Source organism: Macrotis lagotis, chromosome 2 (assembly GCF_037893015.1).
Source record: "Macrotis lagotis isolate mMagLag1 chromosome 2, bilby.v1.9.chrom.fasta, whole genome shotgun sequence".
Lineage (NCBI taxonomy): Eukaryota > Metazoa > Chordata > Mammalia > Peramelemorphia > Peramelidae > Macrotis > Macrotis lagotis.
The window spans coordinates 233,517,490-233,540,793 of NC_133659.1; the positions used below are offsets into that span (position 1 = coordinate 233,517,490).

The 23,304-nt window shown below is 33.0% G+C and overlaps 1 protein-coding gene across 14 annotated transcripts in view; it reads left to right on the top strand.

Moving 5' to 3' along the window:
• MYOCD (myocardin) overlaps nt 1–23,304 on the top strand; it is a 157,490-nt gene that overhangs the window by 87,850 nt on the left and 46,336 nt on the right. For 12 of the 14 annotated variants that reach the window (XM_074225150.1, XM_074225147.1, XM_074225141.1 and 9 more), the window contains 2 exons: nt 14,850–15,025; nt 18,003–18,128. In XM_074225150.1, coding sequence (XP_074081251.1) covers nt 14,850–15,025; nt 18,003–18,128 — 302 coding nt within the window. The remainder of the gene's footprint in view (nt 1–14,849; nt 15,026–18,002; nt 18,129–23,304) is intronic. The other 2 variants (XM_074225139.1, XM_074225145.1) reach the window with 2 other exon arrangements.

Genomic DNA, 23,304 nt, shown 5'->3' on the forward strand with positions numbered 1-23,304 from the left:
CAGTGTTTATGCAGTGAAAAGCACAATTGACTCATCCATCTATTCACTTCCAAGAGAGAAAAAAAGAATGCATAGTAAACAGCTTTGCAAGAGGGCATTGCCAGAAGTCAGTCTATGCTCTGCATAATAGGGGAATGATGTAAGAATCATTTAAAACTATGCCCTTGTCATCACTCTGCTTGGCATGCCTGCTATGACAATGCCCAGAGTATTATTAGAAACAGCTCTGAGCAAGGAACATTATCTTTGAAATGATAACATTGACACAGCATCACAAAATAAAAAATAAGTTGTGATTTTCACTGAAAATTAAGACTAGTCCAAGAACAGTCTGATATGTTGTCTTTCTTCCCTCTTCATTTTATCCTTCATTTTATCCATTTGATTAAAGAGGAAAAAGATACAACTTGTTTGTTCCCTCTGCTCCCACTAGCAGAACAGATACCTTATGGCATAGTATTTTACAGGCTATAACCATCTCTGCAGAGGCAGTAACAGAAGTTGCTCTATTGAATGGCTTAGTCCTTTTATACATACCTTTTACTCCCAAGAGGATAGGATCACTTAAATGGTATTAGACTTTTGCTGTCTTTAATCTCAGTTTTGGCAATGGGACTTCTCCTAGTTGATGCATGTTGAGAATTTAAACACATGTTAATATGCTCCCTCTAGTTTCTCTCCTCCCTCATTCCAACATACATACAAATACATGACAACAATTGCAGTGCCAAATGCAAGCTATTTAAAGGTAATAATAATTAGCATACTTCATAGTAACTGTGTCTTTAAACCTAGGCAAATTCACAGTAACTCCCATTGCATGTGTCTTCACATTCTGACCAGGCTCATGATGCTATTTTTACCACAAATTCCTTGGAGCAGAATAGAAGCCCAACAAAATCAGTCTTGACCTTATTATCCAGTTGGATATCTTGTGAGGATATTTAGACTTAAAGCCTCTAATGGATATGTATATATATAGAGAGAGTTTACAAAGTATTTTTTTTTCATAAGAACCATGAAATAGATAGTACAGATTAGGTCAAATTAACACTCTTCCTGTGTTGCAGGCTCTATGCTAAACTCTGAGGATTCTAACAATAGTTAGTTAAATAGTTAGTTAAAAAGATTTGGGGGATGACACTCAAGGGATATGCTGGAAAAGTCTAGAGTATTAGAAGCACAACCAAGAAAAAAAAGGAAAGTCTGAAACAAACTTGCCAAGGGGAGAAAAGGGGCTGCTGGGGCAGAGAAATGTTCCAGGGTGAGGAAAAAGATGAGGCATGGTAGTGAAATCCAGAGAATCAGAATCAGAGTCACAAGAAGACAAGAATTATTATTCCCATTTTATGGGCAAAGAAACTGAATCACAGAGAAGTTAACTAGTTTATCCAAAGAAACACAGTTAGTGACTTAAATACATTGACTCCAGATTTATTTTTTTTCACTACACTACCACATAGAGTCAAAAAAGACTCAGATATCAGAATAATCTGATTTCCTTTTTTTCCCTACAGGATTACTAGATTAGCAAGCAGATTGGAGAAATAGCATCAATGCAAAATCATAGCTTTAAAACTATAAGGAACCTTAGAAGCTTTTAAGTCTATATATTATAGATAGAAAAACTGATGCTTCAAGATATGTGAACATGTCAAAGTTACACATACAAGTAGCATAGTATTTTAAATGCAGTACACTCATCCATTTGCTTAGTGAAGAAAAAGATACATTGTGCTGCTGATCTAATTCACCTTGATTTATGAAGGCATTTCACATATTATTCTTCAGGAAAAGGCTATATACATTTTGTACAATTATTTGGATTCAGAAGTGGTTGAACAGACATAATTGTCAACTTGGAAGAAAATTTATAGTGGAGTGTTCTGAGTGTTTTACTTGACCTCAAATACTTGAATAAAGTTATAGATGTCATACTTATCAAATTTGCAAATGGCAGCACAAAGCTAGAATCGATAAATAATATTCTAAACAACAGAATCTGGATCTAAAATAGATTTTAAAGTTAAGAAACTTGTATCAAATCTAATAAGATCAAATTTATTTGGATAAAATTGGAATTCTTTTGCCTATATTCAAAATAACAGTTTCATGTGTAAGATGTATTTGTATCTCTTGTATCAAGAGAATCATGACTAGACAATTCAACTGAAAATTATTTGGGGGCTTTAATTAACTCAAGACCCATATGAGTAAAGATTATGATATGGCAGCCAAAAGAGGTCTTAGATTGCATTAAAAGAAGCATAGCATCCAGGACTAAAGCAGTGATCAGATCACAACAAAAGAATTTTGTTCAATTTTAGGTATTACATTTTAGGAAGGACTTTGACAAATAAGATGTCCAGAAAAGGACAACAAATATAATGAAGTACCTCAATATCAGCCTACATGAGAATTACTTGTTGGAACTATTTAAACTGGAATAGAGATGGCTTAGCCCAATATGATTGCCATCTTCAAGTATTTAAAGATTTGTACTGGGAAGAGTGATTAGATTTATTCTGTTTGGTTCCAGACTAATGGAAGAAATATGCAAGGAAGCATATTTAGGCTCAATGTCAAGAAAAAATACCTAACAGAGCTAACTAGAAATAAAATGGTCTGTCTTATTGAGTGAGGGTCTCCAAGTCAGGGAGTAGATGATCATTTGTCAGACATGGTATGAAGGGAATTCTTGCGCAGGTACAGGTTTTACCTCTAAAGCTATTTGTAATTATAGGTTCTTGATTCTAGTCCAACTCTTATTTTCCAGACTAGAAAAGTGAAGGATGTTAAATGACCTGATGAGGTTGCATCAAAAATCAAATGAGAAAAAGAGCCTGAGCCTCCAGATTCAGTGTCTTTTCACTAGGCCACACCACAGTTTTTCAAAGAGGAACTTTTCTAAGAATTTGGTTGACAATGGGAAAAGGAATAAAGAGCAATAATTTGAAGTGATAATAGAATGAGGTTAGGATATGTTTTTGAGGTACCTGGGTTGAAAAGCATATAAAATACTGGATTGGGAGTCAGGAAGACCTGAGTTTAAATCTCATCTCAGATACTTACTAGCTGTTATGATACTGGGCAAGTTATTTAATCTCTCTGGATCTCTGTGTCCTCATCTGTAAAATGGAGATAATAATTATATCTAATTCAAAAAGTTATTGGGAGAACTGAATGACATAACACATAAATGCTTTTGTTGTGATCTGATCACTGCTTTAGTCCTGGATGCTATGCTTCTTTTAATGCAATCTAAGACCTCTTTGCCAAAACCTAAATAACTATTTTTTTGTTATTGTTATTTTAGTTTTCCTGAAGTACTGTTCCCATGTGATCAGGAATGAAAATTGAATTCTAGAGAGATCTATGATTTCTCTTTAGTTACAGAAAAGGATATTAACTGAAGAAGGAGAGAAATCACAATCAATGCCTGTTAGTTTTTCATCTTTTTTCCTAGAGGGCATCTTTTCCAAATAATCAAGAAAAAATATATTCTCCAAATGCCACCCTATTGAAAGGTCATGAGATAATTTAAAAGCTGAATGGAACTTTGATGATCATCAATTTCAGTCCAGTCATTTCAAATGTGAGAAAAATGAAGCCAAAAGATTTAAGTTCATATAACTAATCAGTTGGAGAATCTTAACTAGAACCAAGATATGACATTTTTTTAGGCCAGTTTTCTTTCTACTTGAGAAACTAGGTTGTACAGTTGTTAGAGTGTCAGGCCTAGAAGCAGGAAGACTCATCTTCCTGAATTCAAATTTGGCCTCAGATACTTATTAGCTCTGTGATCTGAGGAAAGTCACTTAATCTTGTTTGACTCAGTTTCCTCATCTGTAAAATTAGCTGGTAAAGGAAATGGCAAGCCATTCCAATGTCTTTGCCAAGAAAATGGGGTCACAGAGTTGACATGACTGAAAAACAAAATCCTTTCCATTAAACCATTCTATCTCATCCTGATGTATTATATGAAAGCAACATAGAAATGGTTCTTATATAATATACTTTCCTGCCAATGTATATTGACAGAAATCAAATAAGTAACTTCATGACCTCTATTTTCATGGTGTCTTGCCATTGCTGTTTCTCCATTATCAGGAAATCATTTAAGTTAATAAACCTTAAAAACATACTAAAACTTTTTGGACATTTTGTACATGTATATTTATAGAATAAATTAAAAATAAATGAAGTAGTTAAGTAAAAGTAATTATTGAGGGAATTCCTCAGCAGTTGGGAAGATCAAGGAAGGCTTAATGTAAAATGTGATGTCTGAGTTGACTCTTAAAGGAAGCAAGGAACTATCAAGAGGAGAGGAATGTATTTCAATAATGGGGAACGACCAATGTAAAGACATGAAGATGGGAAATGAAATGTCATTTGTGAGGAATAGAGATAAGACCAGTCTTCTTATACTGCAGAATGTGGGAAGGATATAAATGTATAAATATGCTTGAAAGGTTTTAAAGGGCTTTAAGAACTAAAAGTAATAGGAAATCATATGTAAGAATGAACCTAAAAAATGTGCTTAAGGAAAATCACTTTGGCAGCTATAGAGAGAATAGACTGAGAATGGAGAGATATTGAAAACAAAAAAACCACTTAGGAGTTTATTGTAATAGTCCTAAAAAGACATGATGACAGTCTAGTGGTAACTATGTGAATGGTGAAAAGGGAACAAATGCAAGAGATGTAGAGTGAGAAATAATAGTTTGACACTGATTGGATATCTTAACTCGAGCGATTTCAAAGATCTTTTAATTCCATTAATTAATTCCATTAATTTTTTTTTTTTTAGTTTTTTGCTAGGCAATGGGGTTAAGTGGCTTGCCTAAGGCCACACAGCTTGGTAATTATTAAGTGTTTGAGACCGAATTTGAACCCAAGTACTCGTGACTCCAGGGCTGGTGCTTTATCCACTGCGCCACCTAGCTGCCCCTCCATTAATTATTTTTTTCATTAATTCTAGAAGTTTTTTAACTTGTTCTTCATAATCTGTTTTGACTACATGTCAGATAAGTGTAAAAATAGGGTAGCGTTCATTTCCAAAAGATTTCTGACTTTTCCTTTGTAATCTTCAGGATTAAGAAAGATTGTTGCCTTCTTCACTTGTGCAGTGAAAGGAATGAGTTGATTTCCCAATGGCTGTGTATTTTGACAGACTGATTTTCATGGTAAAGTTTCACAATGTTTTCCATACAGCAAGTATCCTCCCCAGGTCAGTGAACCTGAAAAGATTTCTCAGGTTATTAACTTGAGAGACTGAAAAAATTGATGGAGCCCTTGAAATGGGGGGATTTTGGTGAAGAGTTAGTTGTTGGGAAAATACTTATGGAATGCTGAATTTGAAGTATCTTCAGAATGTCCAGTTTGAAATGTTCAATGGGGAGCTTAATTTGTTGAATTACAATTCAAAAAAAGAGTAGGTATATAAATGGATGTTTCATATGCATAGAGATAATAATTGTAACCAAAGAAGCCAATCAAGTCACTAAATGAGAGAGCAGAAAAAGAAAAATTGAAGAAAAGAGAAGGGAAGGAAAAAATAAGTGAAGATCCTTGAGTACATTCAAAGTTAGGAAGAATGATAATCCATCAAAGGAAATGAAAGAAATAGTCAAATAAGAAAAGAACCAGGAGAGAGTGAGAGTATGTCATTAAAACAGAGAGGAGAGGGTATCTGTGAAAAGAAAGTTAATAGAATAAAATCTACAGAGAAGATAAAGAGAACAAATGACCATCAGATTTGGAAATTAAGAGATTAATCCTAACTTTAAAGACACTAGTTTCAGTTAGTTTATGAAGTTGAAAGCCAGGTTTAAAAATGGAGGTATTGAGTATACACAGCTTTTCTCTAGAAGAAATGTAGGAAAGGGTTGTGGGGGTGGGGAGGGTGAAAAAAAAGAAATCTCTTGAAGGAAGTAGAATCTGAGCTAGACCTTGAAAGTAGGTGGTAATTACATAATACAGAGATGAGGGGGAAGAATATTCTAGGTATGAGGATACAGATACAATATGATGTATTATATGATGGAGATGCATAATCATGCTAGATAGATAGGTTGAAGCTAGTGTGTAAAGGGCTGTAAGTGACAAAGAGAGGGATTTTGTTTTATTTGGAAGACAATGAAAAACCAGCAGAAAATGCCTTGGTCAGAACTGGGCTTTAGGAATGTCATTTTAGGATAAAAAAGAGACTGTATGAGATTATTGCAAAAGTCTAGGGAGACACCAGCACAGGACCATCCAGCATAATATGCCCAATTCAGAGAAGGTGTTGTGCTCTATGAGCAAAGCAGAATTGGTGTAGATCAAAATAAATGCAAGATGCATAGATTTAGAAAATCCATACCAAATATTCATATGACTTATTTGTTTCTGACCTGTAGTAGAGTATTCCAAGATCATATTGGTCTCATCAGTCACAGTTGGACACACTGTAACTTGACTCTAACAAGAAAGGACAACCAGGTGAGAAGCAATGACTCCCTGAATTCAGAGTGACAGAGATGTATGCCATAAGAAGTTCAGTATGGTAACCTGATCTCAGAAATGCCGGTGGGAAACGCAGGAAAAGTTATTTTTTCTTTGTGAAGGGCAGGGTCATCATGGAATGCATCAACTGGGGAAGGGCCCCTTGCCTTGGAAAGCATCATAGTTCCCATGGTGTCTGGTGAGCCCTTGCTTAGACCATTCAGTGTCAGATTATCTTTACTGTACTGTCAAGTTTGTCACCATGAAATTAGACTATCAAGAGACAGATTAACTTTACTGTACTGTGAAAGTTTATTTATTGACATAAAGTTGCCATGATGACAATTACCACTGAGAGATGATACTGTACTGTCAAAGAGTCTTGGTGTTATGGAAAAGACCTGACTCTAAAAGGTCAAGGTCTCCCTTTTATCAAGAACCATGCTGATCTAACTATACCAGGCCGCTAAGGCAAACATGGGAGAGTGAGAATAATTTCTTTGCGCAACGCCCCCTCACTTTAATCAATCTTATGCACAAATCATGGCATCACTTCCCTGATGATGTGGTCTTCTTCAATATTGAAGGACAACTACTGACTAATCTTGAATAAGGAAGATTGTGCTATGAGTAGAGAAGGGAACAAATGAAAGAGATGTTGAGATGGCAGGTTAAAAGGCTCAATAACTGATTGGATATGAAGAAATGAGTTAAAAATGGTGAGTTGAAAATAACTCCTATTGTGTGAACCTGGATAACTGGAATTATGATGCCCTTGACAGATTTAGGTAAATAGTTGGAGGGGCGAATTTAAGGGAAAGGATATTGAATTCTATTCTGGATATGTTGCACTTGATATTTCTATGGCATATTTAACTGGAGATGTCCAGCAGGCAGTTTAAGGTATAGGGCTGTAATTTAGGAGAAAGAAGACTAGATATATATCTAAGAGTAATATTAATGTAATGAATGGTTGAAACAATGGGAACTGATAAGATCACCAAGTGAGAGAGAAGACAAGGCCCAGGAGAAATTAGAAAAAAATAAATGTCCTGGTTTTTGAAAAATGAAAGAATACAGAACTTGAAGACTACAGAGCAATAAACTTGACTTGAATTCTTCAAAAAATATAGAAATTATTGTTAATAATAAAGTTGATTAATTATAGAAAGGGAAACAATTATTACAAAAGTCCAAGATGGTTTTATCAGGAACAGGTCATACCAGACTAATATCATTTCCATTCTTATAAGATTAATAAACTAGTAGACAAGGAAAATGCTGATCTAGATTATTAACAAAGCTTTTGATAAAATATGATATTTTCTTGGGAAAAGATGGCAAGAAATGAATATAATCAGATGGATGCAGAACTTGTTGTATGGTTGAACATACAAAGTCATTGTTAATAACAATCAATAATTGACCAATTTAGCATGAAAAGTCATCTCCAGTGGAGTATTCCAGGAATTTGTGTTTTGTCTGTATTTGTATGTCATTGTTTTCAATGATTTGAATAAAGGATTAGATGATATGCCTATCAAATTTGCGGATGAAACAAATCTGAGAGGGTTAGCTACAATGAGGGAAGACTGAGTGAGGATCTATAAGAATATCTGAGGAGCAGCTAGGTGGCACAGTGGATAGAGCACCAGCCCTGGAGTCAGGAGTACCTGAGTTCAAATCTGGCTTCAGACACTTAATAATTACCTAGCTGTGTGGCCTTGGGCAAGCCACTTAACCCTATTTGCCTTGCAAAAATCTAAAAAAAATAAAAATAAAAAAATAAAAGAATATCTGAGGTTACAGCACTGAGCTAAATCTAATATAATAACAATCAGTAGAGTGTAAAGTCTTGCATTTGGATATAAAAAACATTAGTTTCACAAATGTGAACTAGAGGAGACATGAACAGATAACAAGTATTCTGAAAAAGATCTGATTTTAATGATTTGCAAAATCAATATGAGTCAGTAGTGCTATGTGGCCATCAAAAAAAAAGCTAATGTGCTCTTGGGTTGCACAATATTTAGAAATTTTAGACCTTATCTGGAGTTTTGTGTTTGGTATTGGATATTATCATTTAGAAAGGATATTCATAAATTGGAAAAATGCTTAGAGGGCCACCAGGATGATGAAGACTTAAGATTATGAAATATGGGAATCAGTTAAAGGAAACTGGAAAGATTAGTAAAAAAGACTCACTGAGGACATGACTATTGTCTATAAGTATCTGAAAGACTGTGATTTGAAGGAAGGTAGATCCTATGTATGAAATAGGTCATATTAATCCATTATTCAGTGAATAAACTGAAGCTCAAAAAAGTTAAGGGATATATCTAGGATTATGCCATCAGTAAATAAAAATTCTAGAACTCAAATTCAGGTCTTTCTTACCTTCATTGTAAATATTTCTTTCCATTATACTCAGACAACTCTCAATGAAATAGAAGGAAAAGCACAAAAAGGTGTGGTTGGTAGCCTAAGGATTAGCCCTAATAGCCAGTCTTTTTTTTTTTCAGAAAATTAAGACAGAAGTCACAGAGCAGAGAAATATTTATTGCCCTTAGTTGCCCCTATTTAACAGTTATCTATCTGAACAAGAGACCAGATATCAAAACTTACCTTGGGCAGAGATTATAAAAAAAATTAAAATGTTCGGTTTTGTTATTCTCTCTTCATCACTAACTTTTCAATCACTAGAGTAAAAGCTTCTTTGTCTTATCTACACAAAGCAGAACTCAAGAGTTAATGTAGATTTGCTTGCAGAATATTGAACTGAAAAACTTCCTGATAATATCTTAATTCCTTTAGTGATGAAATAATGATGTCTGGAACATAGTAAGAACAGCTATGTGTATTCAGCACATTTTGTACTGTGGAGCTGAACAATAAACTGGATGAGATTTAGCAATCAAAATCTGATGGACAAATATGGGCATTGCTCTTTTCAAATGAGGCTGGTCAGCCCCATTCCACATACACAGCATCCCCTACATTTAATGGTATTTGAAGTGCTTTCCATGAGGGAGGTTCTCTCTACTCATAAACCATGACGTATTTTCAAAATGGAGGCAAATATATAGAAGGAAACAAAATCCAAGTGGAAAAAATAGAAAGCACAATGTCATTTGTGATTTAGAAGATTTAATGAATTATCTGAATGAGTTTTTTTGAGGATATCACTTTTTTTGACTTTTAAAAATTTAAGGGATCTGCTAGGTGGCACAGTGGATAGAGCACCAGCCCTGGAGTCAGGAGTACCTGAGTTCAAATCTGGCCTCAGACACGTAATAATTACCTGTGTGGCCTTGGGCAAGCCACTTAACCCCATTTGCATTGCAAAAACCTAAAAAAAATTTAAGTTCAGTAGCTATCATATTAGTCTATAATAATAGCAAAATCTCAACATGAAATATGTTGTTATATGTGTGTGTGTGTGTGTGTGTGTGTGTGTGTGTGTGTGTGTGTATACATATATATATGGGGCAGCTAGGTGGTGCAGTGGCTAGACCACTGACTCTGGAGTCAGGAGGACCTGAGTTCAAATTCAACCTCAGACACTTAATAATTTCCTAGCTTTGTGACCTTTGGTAAGTCACTTTAACCCCACTGCATTAAATAAAAATTTTTAAATATATTTATATATGTATCCCATCTTTAGATTGTCTCTCATTCTTCCATACTCTACCCTTTATCGATGTTTTGTATTAGAAATCTATAGTGGGTAAAGTATTAGGTATTCTTGCCCTAACTCTTGTGTTCTAGCCCTAACCACCACTTGCAAGGCATGTGTCCAGGGACATGTCCCTTAAATCTCACTGAGCCTTGATTTTTTTCATTGATAAAAATTAAGAAATACTACCTGTATTGCACTGGTGTTGTGACAAAAACTAGATGTGAATATGTATCTGAATGTAAGTACTTATAAGTGTGAGATATTACTTGAGAATAAATTCTTATAGCTGGTACCCAGAGTCCAAAAAAGAAATATAGAAATTAAAGAAGCAGAGATTTCTGTTATATGGGGGAAATGTAAAATTGACTGAATGGGATCATTGTAAGAATTCAGAGAAATATGAAAAGACATAAATTTACATGTATAGGGAAATAAATTGAACTCTGAAAAAATACACCACAACTGCCATGTAAATGAAGGGAAAATATCAATACTAAAAAACATGAACACCACTAATTATAATAAAGCTTTTCCTCACCAAAGAATTAAGAAAATGCATCTACCTCCCTTTTTTTGAAGAAGTGATAAGCTATGGGTATTATACATGGCACATATTTTCAAACTTATTTGATGTGTTGTTTAGTTACATTGAGTTACTTTCTTTTCTTCATTTTTTAAATTTTTTGTTACAATGGGTTTTGTCAAAAGGGAGGAGGGATATATCAATTTAAAAATTCAGGGGGCAAGTACTAAAGTAATAATGTATCAAATCAAGCATATATTTGCTTATGATTATTTTGAATTGTGCCCCCAAAGTTCCCAAAGCACTTTTGTTTCAAAGTCACTCATGTAATTCTTTTTTGAATTACTTTTTTAAAATCAAGAAGTATTTGCTTGTTTTTTCTCCCTCAAACCTCCTTCCCCAATGGAAAATAAAAAAAAAATTATAACAAAAAGAAGTCAAGCAAAACAAGTTCCTCTATTGGTCGTATCCAAAAAAATGTCTTTTTCTGCATAACCCTTCATATTATCACTTCTCCATCAGAAGATGGGTAGCAAGCTTGATTATTTTTCCTTTTGAATCATGGTTGACCAGTTGATTGATGATGTTGAAGTTATTTTTCTTTACAAATTTGTTACCTTGTAAATTGTTCTGGTTCTGCTCACTTTACTCTACATTAACTTATGGAAGTCTTCTCAGATTTCTCTGAAAGAGAAATTCCTTTTGCTGTTTATTCCATAGCTTGCCTGTTTATTCCATAGACATTCCAACATTTCATTTTCCTTTTATATCACTTGCCATTCTGATGGGTAAGAGGTGGAATGTCAGAGTAAGTTTAGTTTGTATTTCTCTATGTAGTGATGATTTGGAGCATTTTAATGTGATTAATGAAAGCCCGGATGGTAAATAAAACTAGGATCTGTTTTTTAAAAATAAAATAGATATACTATTAACTAATTTTTAAATTTTTTTAATTTAAAAGAAGTAATTCAAATTATCTGTATCAAAAATAAAAAGGAAAAAATCACAAAAATGGAAAAGAGATAAAAGAAGTTATTAGAAACTCTTTTTGCCCAAATCTATATCAATAAAACTAATAAATGAAATCAATAAATATATAGGAAATATGAAATGCTGACATTAATAGGACAAGACAAAGCCACTCAGAAAAAAATAAACTGAACAAGTCACCAAAATATCCTATGGAAAAAAAAATCAGGACTACATGGCTTTAGAAATCAATTCTATCAAATATTTAAACAAAAATGAATTCTTGCCCTAATAATTGTTTACAAAAGCAGGAAATAGAATTTTTTACCAAACTTCTTCTTTGATACAAACACAAACTTGATATCTAAACCAAAGAGAGTCCAAATGAATGAAGAAAACTATCCCTATGTGATATTGATGGAAAATTTTAAACCAAAATATTAGCAAAGAAGCTGCAGCAACATATCAAAAAAATTGTACATTTGAGTAGCTTGGATTTATACCAGAAAACTAACAAGCAAGTCACTTAACCCCACTGCCTTGTTAAAAAAAAAAGGAACTTAGGAATGTTATAGAAAGCATGTGACCCAAATCCTGCATATTTGACATCTTTGACTTAGAGAATCCTAGAATCAACTAAAATTGATTGAAATGAATTCAGCACAATTGTAGGACATAAAATAAATACAAATGACCAGCATTTCTATATATTATCAACAAAGCCCAGAAGGAGAAAAAGTCCATCCAAAATTCAGAATTTATACAACTTCAAACAACTACAAAATATCTTTACAGAAACAAAAACAGACCTAAACATAGATAATAATTTCTCTGGTCCAGGCTAATCCAATACAATAAAACTGATAATATTACCACAATTAATTTACTCTCTCAATTAAGTATCAATTAAAATACAAAAGGATTAATTTATAGAGCTAAAAATTATATCTATCAATAGGAATAAAAAGATCAAGACTCTAAAGAGAAATAATAAAAAAGTCAAACAATTATCCCAAACTATATAATAAAAACATAATTATAAAATTATTTGTTATTGTCTAAATGAATTAAGAGGTTGATTAGTGGAATATATTGATTATGCAATATACAGAAATAAATTAATCTTGTAGTTTTCTCTTTAATAAACCCATAGATGTATTGAAGAAATTCAAAGCTATTAGGGATAAATTCACTATTTGACAAAAACTATTGGAAAAACTTGATAGCTATCTATCAGAAATTAAGCATTTAGCATTGCATATCAAATAGGAGTTCCTAAAGGTACATGGATTTAGATGTAAAAGTCAAATTATAAACTGAGTGGAAATCTATGTATGGGTGAGGAGTTCACAAAGCATTATTAATCTCCCTGAATAACTTTAAAACCTATTTTACTAGAAACCTTCCCTAATTTCTCTATAATACTAGTATCTTCCAACTTAGATTAGACCAACACCTCACACCCTTTACCAAGATAAGATCCATTTGGTTACAGGACATAGACATAAAAAAACAATACTATAAGCAAATTAGAAGATCAAGGACTAGTCTACCTGTCAGATCTATGGAAAGGGGAACAGTTTATGACTAAGGAAGAGTTGGAGAACATCACCAAAATCCAATTAGATGATTTCAATTACATTAAATTAAAAAGTTTTTGCACAGATAAAACCAATGTAACCAAGATCAAAAGAAATGTAGTAAATTGGTAAACAATCTTTATAACTAATGATTCTGACAAAGGACTCATTTCTAAAATATACAGAGAACTGAGTCATATTTTTAAAACAAAAAGCCACTCCCCAATTGACAAATGGTCAAAGGATATGCAAAGGCAATTTACAGATGAGGAGATCAAAGTAATCTATAGCTATATGAAAAAAATGCTCTAAATCATTAATTATTAGAGAAATGCAAATTAAAGCTTCTCTGAGGTACCACCTCACACCTCTCAGATTGGCCAGTATGACCAGGAAGGATAATGATCATTGTTGGAAGGGATGTGGGAAATCTGGGACACTATTACACTGTTGGTGGAGCTGTGAACTCATCCAACCCTTCTGGAGAGCTATTTGGAACTATGCCCAAAGGGCAACAAAAATGTGCACACCCTTTGACCCAGCAATATCACTACTGGGTCTATACCCTGAAGAGATGAGGAAAAAGGGTAAAAACATTACTTGTACAAAAATATTTATAGCAGCCCTGTTTGTGGTGGCAAAGGATTGGAAATCCAGTAAATGTCCTTCAATTGGGGAATGGCTTAGCAAACTGTGGTATATGTATGTCATGGAACACTATTGTTCTATTAGAAACCAGGAAGGACGGGATTTCAGGGAAACCTGGAGGGATTTGCATGAACTGATGCTGAGTGAGATGAGCAGAACCAGAAAAACACCTTAACAGCAACATGGGAGCGATGCTCAACCTTGAAGGACTTGCTCATTCCATCAGGGCAACAATCGGGAACAATTTTGGGCTGTCTGCAAAGGAGAGTAGCATCTGTATCCAGATAAGGAGCTATGGAGTTTGAACAAAGTGCAAGGACTATTCTCTTTAATTTAGAAAAAAACAGATAGCTTATTGTCTGATCTTGTTACCTCTTAGACTTCTCTTTAAGGATATGATTTCTCTCTCATCATACCCAATTTGGATCAAGGTACAAGATGGAAACAAAGTAAAGACTGACAGAGTGCTCTCTGTCAGTGGAGGGGGGAAGCAAGATTGGGGGAAAATGTAAAACTCAAATAATATCTTTAATAAAAATAAATTTAAATTTAAAAAATACTAATATCTTCCCTCTATATTTCTTTTTTTTATCCTATTTACTGATCATTTTGTAAATATTCGTTTGTTTGTTCTTTCCCTGATTGAACTGTAAGCTCTGTGAGGGCTAGGACTATCTTTTACCTTTTTTTAATAGCAATAATATAGTGCCCAAACCCTAGCGATAGTTAATAAATGCTTTATGTTTGATTGATAAAAAATAAGTTATAGAATCACAGAAGATGAAATGGACAATTTTTTTAAATTTTTTTCCAAAATAACAAATAAGTAGGGGAAATTTTTGTAGCACGTTTCTTTGATAAAGATATAAATTCCAGATACATAAGGAAATGATTCAAATTTGTAAGAATAAAAGTCTTCTTCAGTTGGTAAATGGTCAAATAGTTTTTATGTTTTCTCTGATAGGTAATCATGCAGATATGTCGAAATCAACAGATGCTTTTGCCTTTGATGAGGATAGTAGCAATGATGAACTTTCTTCAGAACAGACACGAAGTGAAGACTCACAGAGTTCTAATAGTTTCACAGCTGATACAAAAGTCACAGAGGCTTCTTCATCTGTCCCATCAGAAACAACTCAGGTAAATGAACAAAATTCAGGTCCCCAAATCTGTGGTATTTTCTTTATCATAAGGAAAAATATTCCAGAATCTTTCTCAACTGAACAAATAATCTATCAAAAATATTTCTTCTTTATCCCTCTGAAATTTCTCTTTATCTTAATTTAAAACAGCTAATTTTCCTCTTACATTTTTACAGACCAATTTGATGATGACAAAGGACCCCTTGAACCTTTGGTTCTACACAGTTGAATAGCCAAAAAAAACAGTTCTATCATATTTATAAAATATTAGAAATTAACAACTTTTAAGTTAACTTCCGTGTACTATCCTTTGAAGTAACTAGTGGAAATATTATCCCTATTAAACAGATAATGAAAGCAAGTAACAAGGAAAGTGAATAGTCTATAGTTAGTAGCATGGATTCAAATTCAGGAACACTCTTATCTATTAATCTACCTCCTCCCTAGAAAAAAGGACTGTTCTTTGTTCTACTTGCATAAGGGGGGACTAGAGAAGAAAAAGTCATAGAGAAGTAGAGATAAAGCTATCATAGTTACTTGAAAGGACACAGTGTGGAATGATAATGAATAATAGTGGGTAAGAGAGGATCCTCTTTTGATCCTTCAAGGTACCCTGATTTTTCCTGGGCTTCTCTAATGGACTGGTTTCAATACCTATTCTAAAGTAATGTAAAGTTAGCAATCTGGAATTCTGGGCTTCAAGGTTTTCTCTCTCACCAGGACTTCACTGCTTGAAGCTAGAACTGAAATGGACTGGGGTCATAGGACCTAAGGAAAAGGCAACCCTCAGGTCTTTGTCCCCAGTTTAATGTATGGTATCCCTGCTATGACTGAATGAGTCCTTCAAACTTAGACTAGACAGGAAATAGAGAATGACTGTTCCTTAGAGAGATTTAAAGATGCAGCTGAGTTCAGCTGTGGTAGCCAATGGAAAGAGGCTCACATTGTAGGCAATCAAAATATCTAGACATTAACAACAGTGTTCCTGTCTCCAAAGCATGTTTTCTGCAATTTTCATGAGGGGTCCTTTATATTAGGTTATCCAACATAGGCCAAATTCCTTTTACATAATTATGAAATATCATTGTTTACAATTAAGTACAAGAGTATTCAATTTTGAGTGTGAAAATGGGTTAAAAATCTTATTTCTGACAATGCTTTTGTGGCCTGAGACAAGTCATTTTAACTCTTAGAACCTCAGTAAGGGTAGTAGTGATTGTTATTACTCCTACTTTATTGTCAAGATTTAATGTGTCATCAATGTGAGTAGCTGGTTTTGTGTAAACAGAAGCACACCATTGTGTACAGTGGTGACCAGGAGGACTGTATTCCTCCACAACAGGGTTAGCCCTGAGGTCCTGAGAGAATCTGAGGGTAACTAGAAGGTAATGAACTCTTCTCTGGGACTCCAGTACTGCCAATGTTAAGCCAGACTAAAGTGATCAAATCAAACTGGATATAAGACGATCTAGAGGTACTAGATGTAAGAGTTGCACACAAATAAAATGAATGTAGTTAGAATAATTTTTTAAAAGTACAAGCTGAAAAAAGGGAATCTTTTTATTAAACATATCTGATATAAGTATAACTAACATTCAAAAACTATAGAGAAGTGACCATCCCTCAATAGATAAATGACTGAAGGATATGAAGACATTTTCAATAAACATAAAACTGATCCAAAAAATGATTATAAGAATGAAAATTTAAAAAACTCTGAGATATAGTATCTTAGTCTCTCAAATTAGCAATGATGGAAATATTCAGTGTTGGAAAGACCATGAGAGAATAGTCACACTTAAAAAAAGATAATCTAAAAAGTATGTGAAATACATACTCAGAATTACAGTCACTCTTTTTGTATATTTAACTTATTTATACACTTAAAAACTAGATACTATTTGGTATTTGTAATACAATATGTATGTGCTATTCTCTTTCTTTCTTGATACTCATAGGGGAAAACAGAACCATTTCCCCCACATAAAGCATAAGCCAAATCACCAATCTTCTCATGGTAGCAGCCTTCAGAATTAGAGGCACATTACCTAGAAGAAAATAAACAACCCTTAGGGGACTAAACTTGCAAACTCAAACTTAAATATATTAAAGTATAAAGAAAATTTGAGCCAAGCATCTTATTTCCATGATTAATGACTTTTATTTATTCCCCAAAGAATTAAGATATTAGCTATCTCCAGAACTCTTTTTCTGTCTACTTCTATTTAAGTAAGCATTTTCTTACTTTGTTGAAAGGAAAATAAATTCCTAAGAACACAAAGTCACCAACAAATTAATGGATGAATATTAAATGATTTAAGGAATAATAATAATAAAGGTCAAGGAAGGGAAGAAGTAATGCAGATACAGGAATATATACCCAAAGTGAGGCATCTTCTTGATTTGGTAGGTAGAACAAGTAGTTAGATAGGAGGTCAAGGTTAATCCTTCAGTCCTGTGACTTAAAGAAAAAATGAGAAGAGACAAAAGATCTTTCAACTATCTACGGGAAATTCTAATGAGCCCCAGTATCATCTTCTCTATTTCAAAGGTTGACTTTGAGGATGGAATGAGGTAAGGATTTTTCACACCATAGACCATTTCATTTAGGTACTGGTTCTTTAGAATAGAAGGCTAATTTCTAGGAAGTAGATCCAAAAATATGCAGAATCAGAAAAGAACATTTAAATAACATGATAACAGCTCATTTCTACTACACAACTCTAAGCTATGAACTAGCCCTTCCATCTACATATAATTAGTCACATGCAGAAATACAAATAAATAAGCCAATTCCTTTTATATCCATTTGAGTTCAATAGCTTTCAGATAGATATATATCCATACTATCTAACAGAACCCCTCAGAGGAAAAATAGGATTAGGTTAGCAGAACTGGAAGTAGGAGCTATGTTTTAACAACTGCATCTCATTATTTTTCCTCCTCCCCATTAATGAAATTAAATTGCATTTCAGGATCATACTTCTGGCTCTGAAAATGATAGAAATGAACCAGTATCACACCCCATCAACCAATCAGACAACATGAAGCAGGTGAATGACCCATTGAGTTCACCCATTCCTGTGCCTGCTGTAGTAAAGGTATAGAAATATACATAACAGCTATATCCAGTCTCACCACCTACCTTTTGGGTCACATTCAGCCCACAGGGTAAAGTAAAAAAGTTCTGAGTTCAATTCTCTGAATTATTCATGACAGATATTGTAGCTAGGAATATTATAGAAGGGATTTGTATGTGAGTTAGTAAATGTAATAGATGTAGTCTGAGGTCCAAGAATCTATGATTCTGAGACAAATTTCTCCCTTGTCCAAATCAGTACACTGAGTAACACCATAAATTAATATTTATAGGTCTTATTCTATCTAAAGAGAGTGTGTAGCATAATTGGAGAACAAACCATAGGTGCATATGAATTTGCTGGCATTATAATTGATTCTTCATCATTGAAGAGACCTAGGTTCACCTTAGGATGAAGGTAGTTAAGATGGGAGTAGCTAAGTTCATTTTATAAATAAATTTTTATTGGACATCTATATTTGGGGCATTATTCTAAGGAACTGTTTTGTGGAATAGGAAAGGCAGAGTAAAGAGAAATATCAAAAACTATCCTTGTCCTCAAGGAAAGAGGAGATTACAATTTTTTCAAGATTAGAATCTAAATCTAACACAAAAAGATAACTTATAACAATGATTGTTGCTTCACAAACATTGTTGCAACAAAAATGGGTGATTTTATGCTTTCTAAAAATGAAAGTTAATCCTTTGTGGTAATAAATTCCCTTTGTTCTGAGATTGCACGAATTCACAAGGAAAGCATTCAGAAAGGCATTGGCATCATATTAGTTATTAAATCTAGTAAAGGTCTATATTATTGAATATTAGGGTTATCAAAATTATGGGATGGCAGAGTAAAAGTATTAACTGTATCCAGTAAAATTATTACCATGACTAGTTCCTGAAAATACCTAAATTCATTTGAATTTAAGAAACTTGCTAAATGCTAAAAGGTGATACAGATAGTATAGGGAAAATATTATGTAGGGTGGTCAAGGAAGACTTCAATAAAATTCAGTGTTCCTGAAGTCAAAAAGACTGAACAATTGATGACTGGAGAGGAAAGGGCAATATTTTAATTGCTGCTCTTCCTCTTTGGTGCTATAAATAACATTTAAAAAATAAAATCAAAAACAAAGAGATCTAGAATCTCTGGGTTGGTTTTTGAGGCTGATCTGTTATTTTGAACTGCGCATGTTAACCTTAGAAGGAAGGAGAACAAGAGAGGCAGATGGCAGAGCTGTGAGGCTCTGAGAATATGATATTCCTAGCTGGCTTACATTTAGAAAGACTAGTGTGTTTTCTAGGTATGTTTTTCCATAATCTATGTGTTCTTATAGTGATAACACTATCCTTACACAAATTTAATTAATCAATTCTCTTGCCACAAATAGTTAAATAACATTTTTAAAGTTATGAACTTAATGATCATCAAAAGCAACAAAATAAAATGAATTTTAACCCACAAATCCTTAGCCTTTGAAAAGACAGAAACAAATTAGTTAAGAAAAAAAAAGGCAAAAAGTTTTTTTCTGTGGTCCCTTTCAAGTCCACTAAGTTCCACCAAATTTGAATCTATTTTCATCTTTTTCTTATCCTTTCCAATCTGTCCTTTTTTCTTTTCTTTTTCCTCTCTCTCCATTCTCCATTTTTCTCCCTTCTATAATCTTTTCTTTTTCCTTTTCTTTTCCTTCTTTTCTTTCATGAATATGTATATAGATTTGATAGTTCTGATTTTGCTATGAACTGCCATGAAAAATCTTTGCACCTTTCTGTAGATGTTCCATATTTATCATTTTGTAGCACCACAATATTCTAATATATTAATATGCTATATTAATCTCTCTGAGTCTGACAACTTCCTTAAGTTTGTAAATTATAAAACTGTCATGATCTTCATAAGTGAAGAAAATTACCACACTGTTAAAACACAGTTCTCAAGAGGACATAATATGCAAGGATTTGTTCAGCTTTTAATTAAACTGCAGTTTTATATCTAGATGTTCTACTACCTATGTTAGCCCTGTTGAACCTGTTTCTTCATCTCTAAAACAAGACTAAGTGGTTTCCAAATTCTCTTCCAGTTCCAGATGTGCAATCTGATAATCAGTGTTACACATATAAATCATTTTTAGTTTATCCATTTGACAGTCCAACTAGATGATGTGAAACTGCAAAGAGTGCTAGGACTGGAGTGATAAGGACTCCTCTCCCTGAGTTCAAATTTGGCTTCAGATTAGCTATGGTGCACTGGACAAATCACTTAAGCCTCTTTGCCTCAGTTTTCTCATCTGTAAAATGAACTGGAAAAGGAAATGGAAAACCACTATAGTATCCTTGCCAAGAAAACCTCAAAATGTGGTCATGAAGAGTAGATTGAAACAGCTGAACAACAAAATGGCTGTGGACATTTTTATAAAGATGTTCTTTTATGTACCTTGTCACTCCCTTGCTCCTCAAATTCTAATATAATGTTACATTTCTTACCTAAATCTTGTGGTAATTTAGAATTTATATTGTTATATGATATAAAATGTCACTTGATACAAAAATTCTGTCAGATAACTTTCCAGCTTTCCCAGTTGTTTACAAATGAGTCCAAACCTAATGGCACAAGAGTATATATCATTAAATTCAGGTTCTATGATTTGTATAGTCTTTTTAAAAAGGACACCTTAGTTTATAATGCTTGATTACTACAAAAAAAGATTCAGTATCTATGTATGACTCTATATAGACATAAATACATATTCTTTGATTTCTGTGGGAAATATAGGCTCTTTAGGGTTTTTCTCAAATAAATCATATTATTGGCAAAGAGTGATCATTTTCATTCCTCTTTGCCAGTGGTTATTCCCTCAATATCTCTTCTTTGTCTTGTGGCTTTAACTAACATTTTTGGCACTCTATTAACTAGCATTGTGATTTTGGGTAATTTTGCTATTAGAGGCAGAAAGGTGGTTCAAAGGATAGTGCAGTGGTCCTGGAGTCAAGAAGACAAATTCAAATCTATCCTGAGACACTTTATAGCTATGTCTATGAATAAATTAATAGCTATCTGCCTCAGTTTCCTCAACTATAAAATGATGATAATAAAAGTATCTACTACCCATTATTGTTTTTGAAAATCAAATATTTACAAACCTCTTAGCACAGTGTCTGTGGGTACTCAATAAATGCTTGCTTCTAACTTTTCTACATTGCATATATTTGCTCTTAGATTTAGATAGATACTATTTGCCATATTATTATATTTGAGGCAACTAGGTTGAACAGTGGATTAGAGCACAGGGTCCAAAGTAAGGACTCATCTTTCCAAGTTCAAATCCAACCTCAGACATTTACTAGCTGTAACCTTGTTTGCTTCGATTTCCTCATTAGTAAAATGATCTATCTAGAGAAGGAAATAGCAAACCACTCCAGTATCTTTGACAAAAAAAAAAAACCCAAACGGGACCATGAAGAGTAGGACATGACTGAAACATTCAACACAATATTTGCTATATTAAGCAATTTTTAAAATTTCTATGCATTCTTCAATTTTTAATTTTTTTAATTTGCTTTTAATTTATGGAATAAAAGAAGCATTTCCATAGCACAGTGCAATAAAAAATGATTGCATAAATCTATTTTGTCCAAATACACAACAAAATTGTCACATAAATTTCTTATTTTTCCTTTCCTCCACCACCCATCCTTGAGACTGGCTACCATTGATCACAAATACATATACCAGCTTTTTCTCTAGATGCATATTTCTTCCTATTATCTTTATAGTTAATGTGGGTATTTATAGTAGCCAAAATAACTTATTTACTCAAAGTCATTCAATATTGCCGTTATTGTTTATTGTGTTGTCTTTGTTCTGCTCATTTAGCTCTTTATTATTTTGTGCAAGTCTTTCCATGTTGTTCTAAAATCATTGAGCTCATCATTTCTTAAAACAATATGCCACAACTTGTTCAGTCATTCCCCAACTGATGGGCATCCCTGCAATTTCCAGTTCTTTTTCACTGCAAAGAGAGCCAATATAAACATATTAAAACATATATACTTTTTCTTTTCCCCTGACTTTGGAATTAGACAAAAAAGTGGTATTGTTGGATCAAAGGGTATAGGTAGTTTAGTAATTCCTTGGAATAATACCACATTGCTTGCCAAAAAATTAGTTTCCTAATTTTTCCATATGACCTACTACATTTGTAATTTTTTCTTCTATTATTTTAGTTAATCTAGTAGATGTAAAATGATATCTCATGGTTGTTTTAATTTACATTCTCTAATCAAAAATATTTAAAATATTTTTTCATATGACTATAAATTATTTTGACTTCTTCTTTGGAAAATTGCTTGTTTTTATCTTTTGACCATTTGTTAATTAGAGAATGGCTCATATTCTTATAAAGTTGACAAGTTCTGTCTATATTTAGAGATGAGATCTTTATCTGGTATATAAATGTTTTCCTGAATTTTCTGATTTCCTTCTGATCTTGGCTCAATTGGGGGGGGCTGCACAAAACCTTTTTAAATTTAATTTAAAGTAATCAAAATCATCCATTTTACACTTAACTTTGCTATCACTTGTTTATTTATGAATTTTTTTACCTATCTATAAGTCTGATAAGTAATATGTTCTATGCTCTAATTTTCTTGTAAAATCTCTTTTTACAGTTAGGTCATGCATCCATTTTGATCTTATCTAGGTAAATGGTGTAAGATATTGGTCTATACCCAGTTTCTATCATATTATTTTACAATTTTCCTAACAATTTTTACTTAATTTTTAATGAATGCCTATCCTAAAATCTAATGTCATTACATGTCAAGAAATAAGGTTATTATGTTTATTTGTTGCTGCAAATTTTATGCCTACTCTATTCCACTTATTTATCTTTTTTATTTCTTAGCCAGTACCAGAAAGTTTTAATAATTACTATCTTATAATATAGTTTAAGATTTGGTACTGCTAAATTTCCTTTCCTAACATTTTCTTTCATCATTTCCAGAAATATTCTTGTCTTTTTGTTTTTCCAAATGAATTTTATTATTTTTTTCTAATTCAGCAAAAAACATAATTTAAATGAGATGGCAATGAATATATTAATTAGTTAGGGGAAAATTGTCATTATTATTGTATTGACTCTGCCTTCTCATGAACAGTTAATATTTCTTCTGATGTTATTTGTATATTAAGTTTTGTT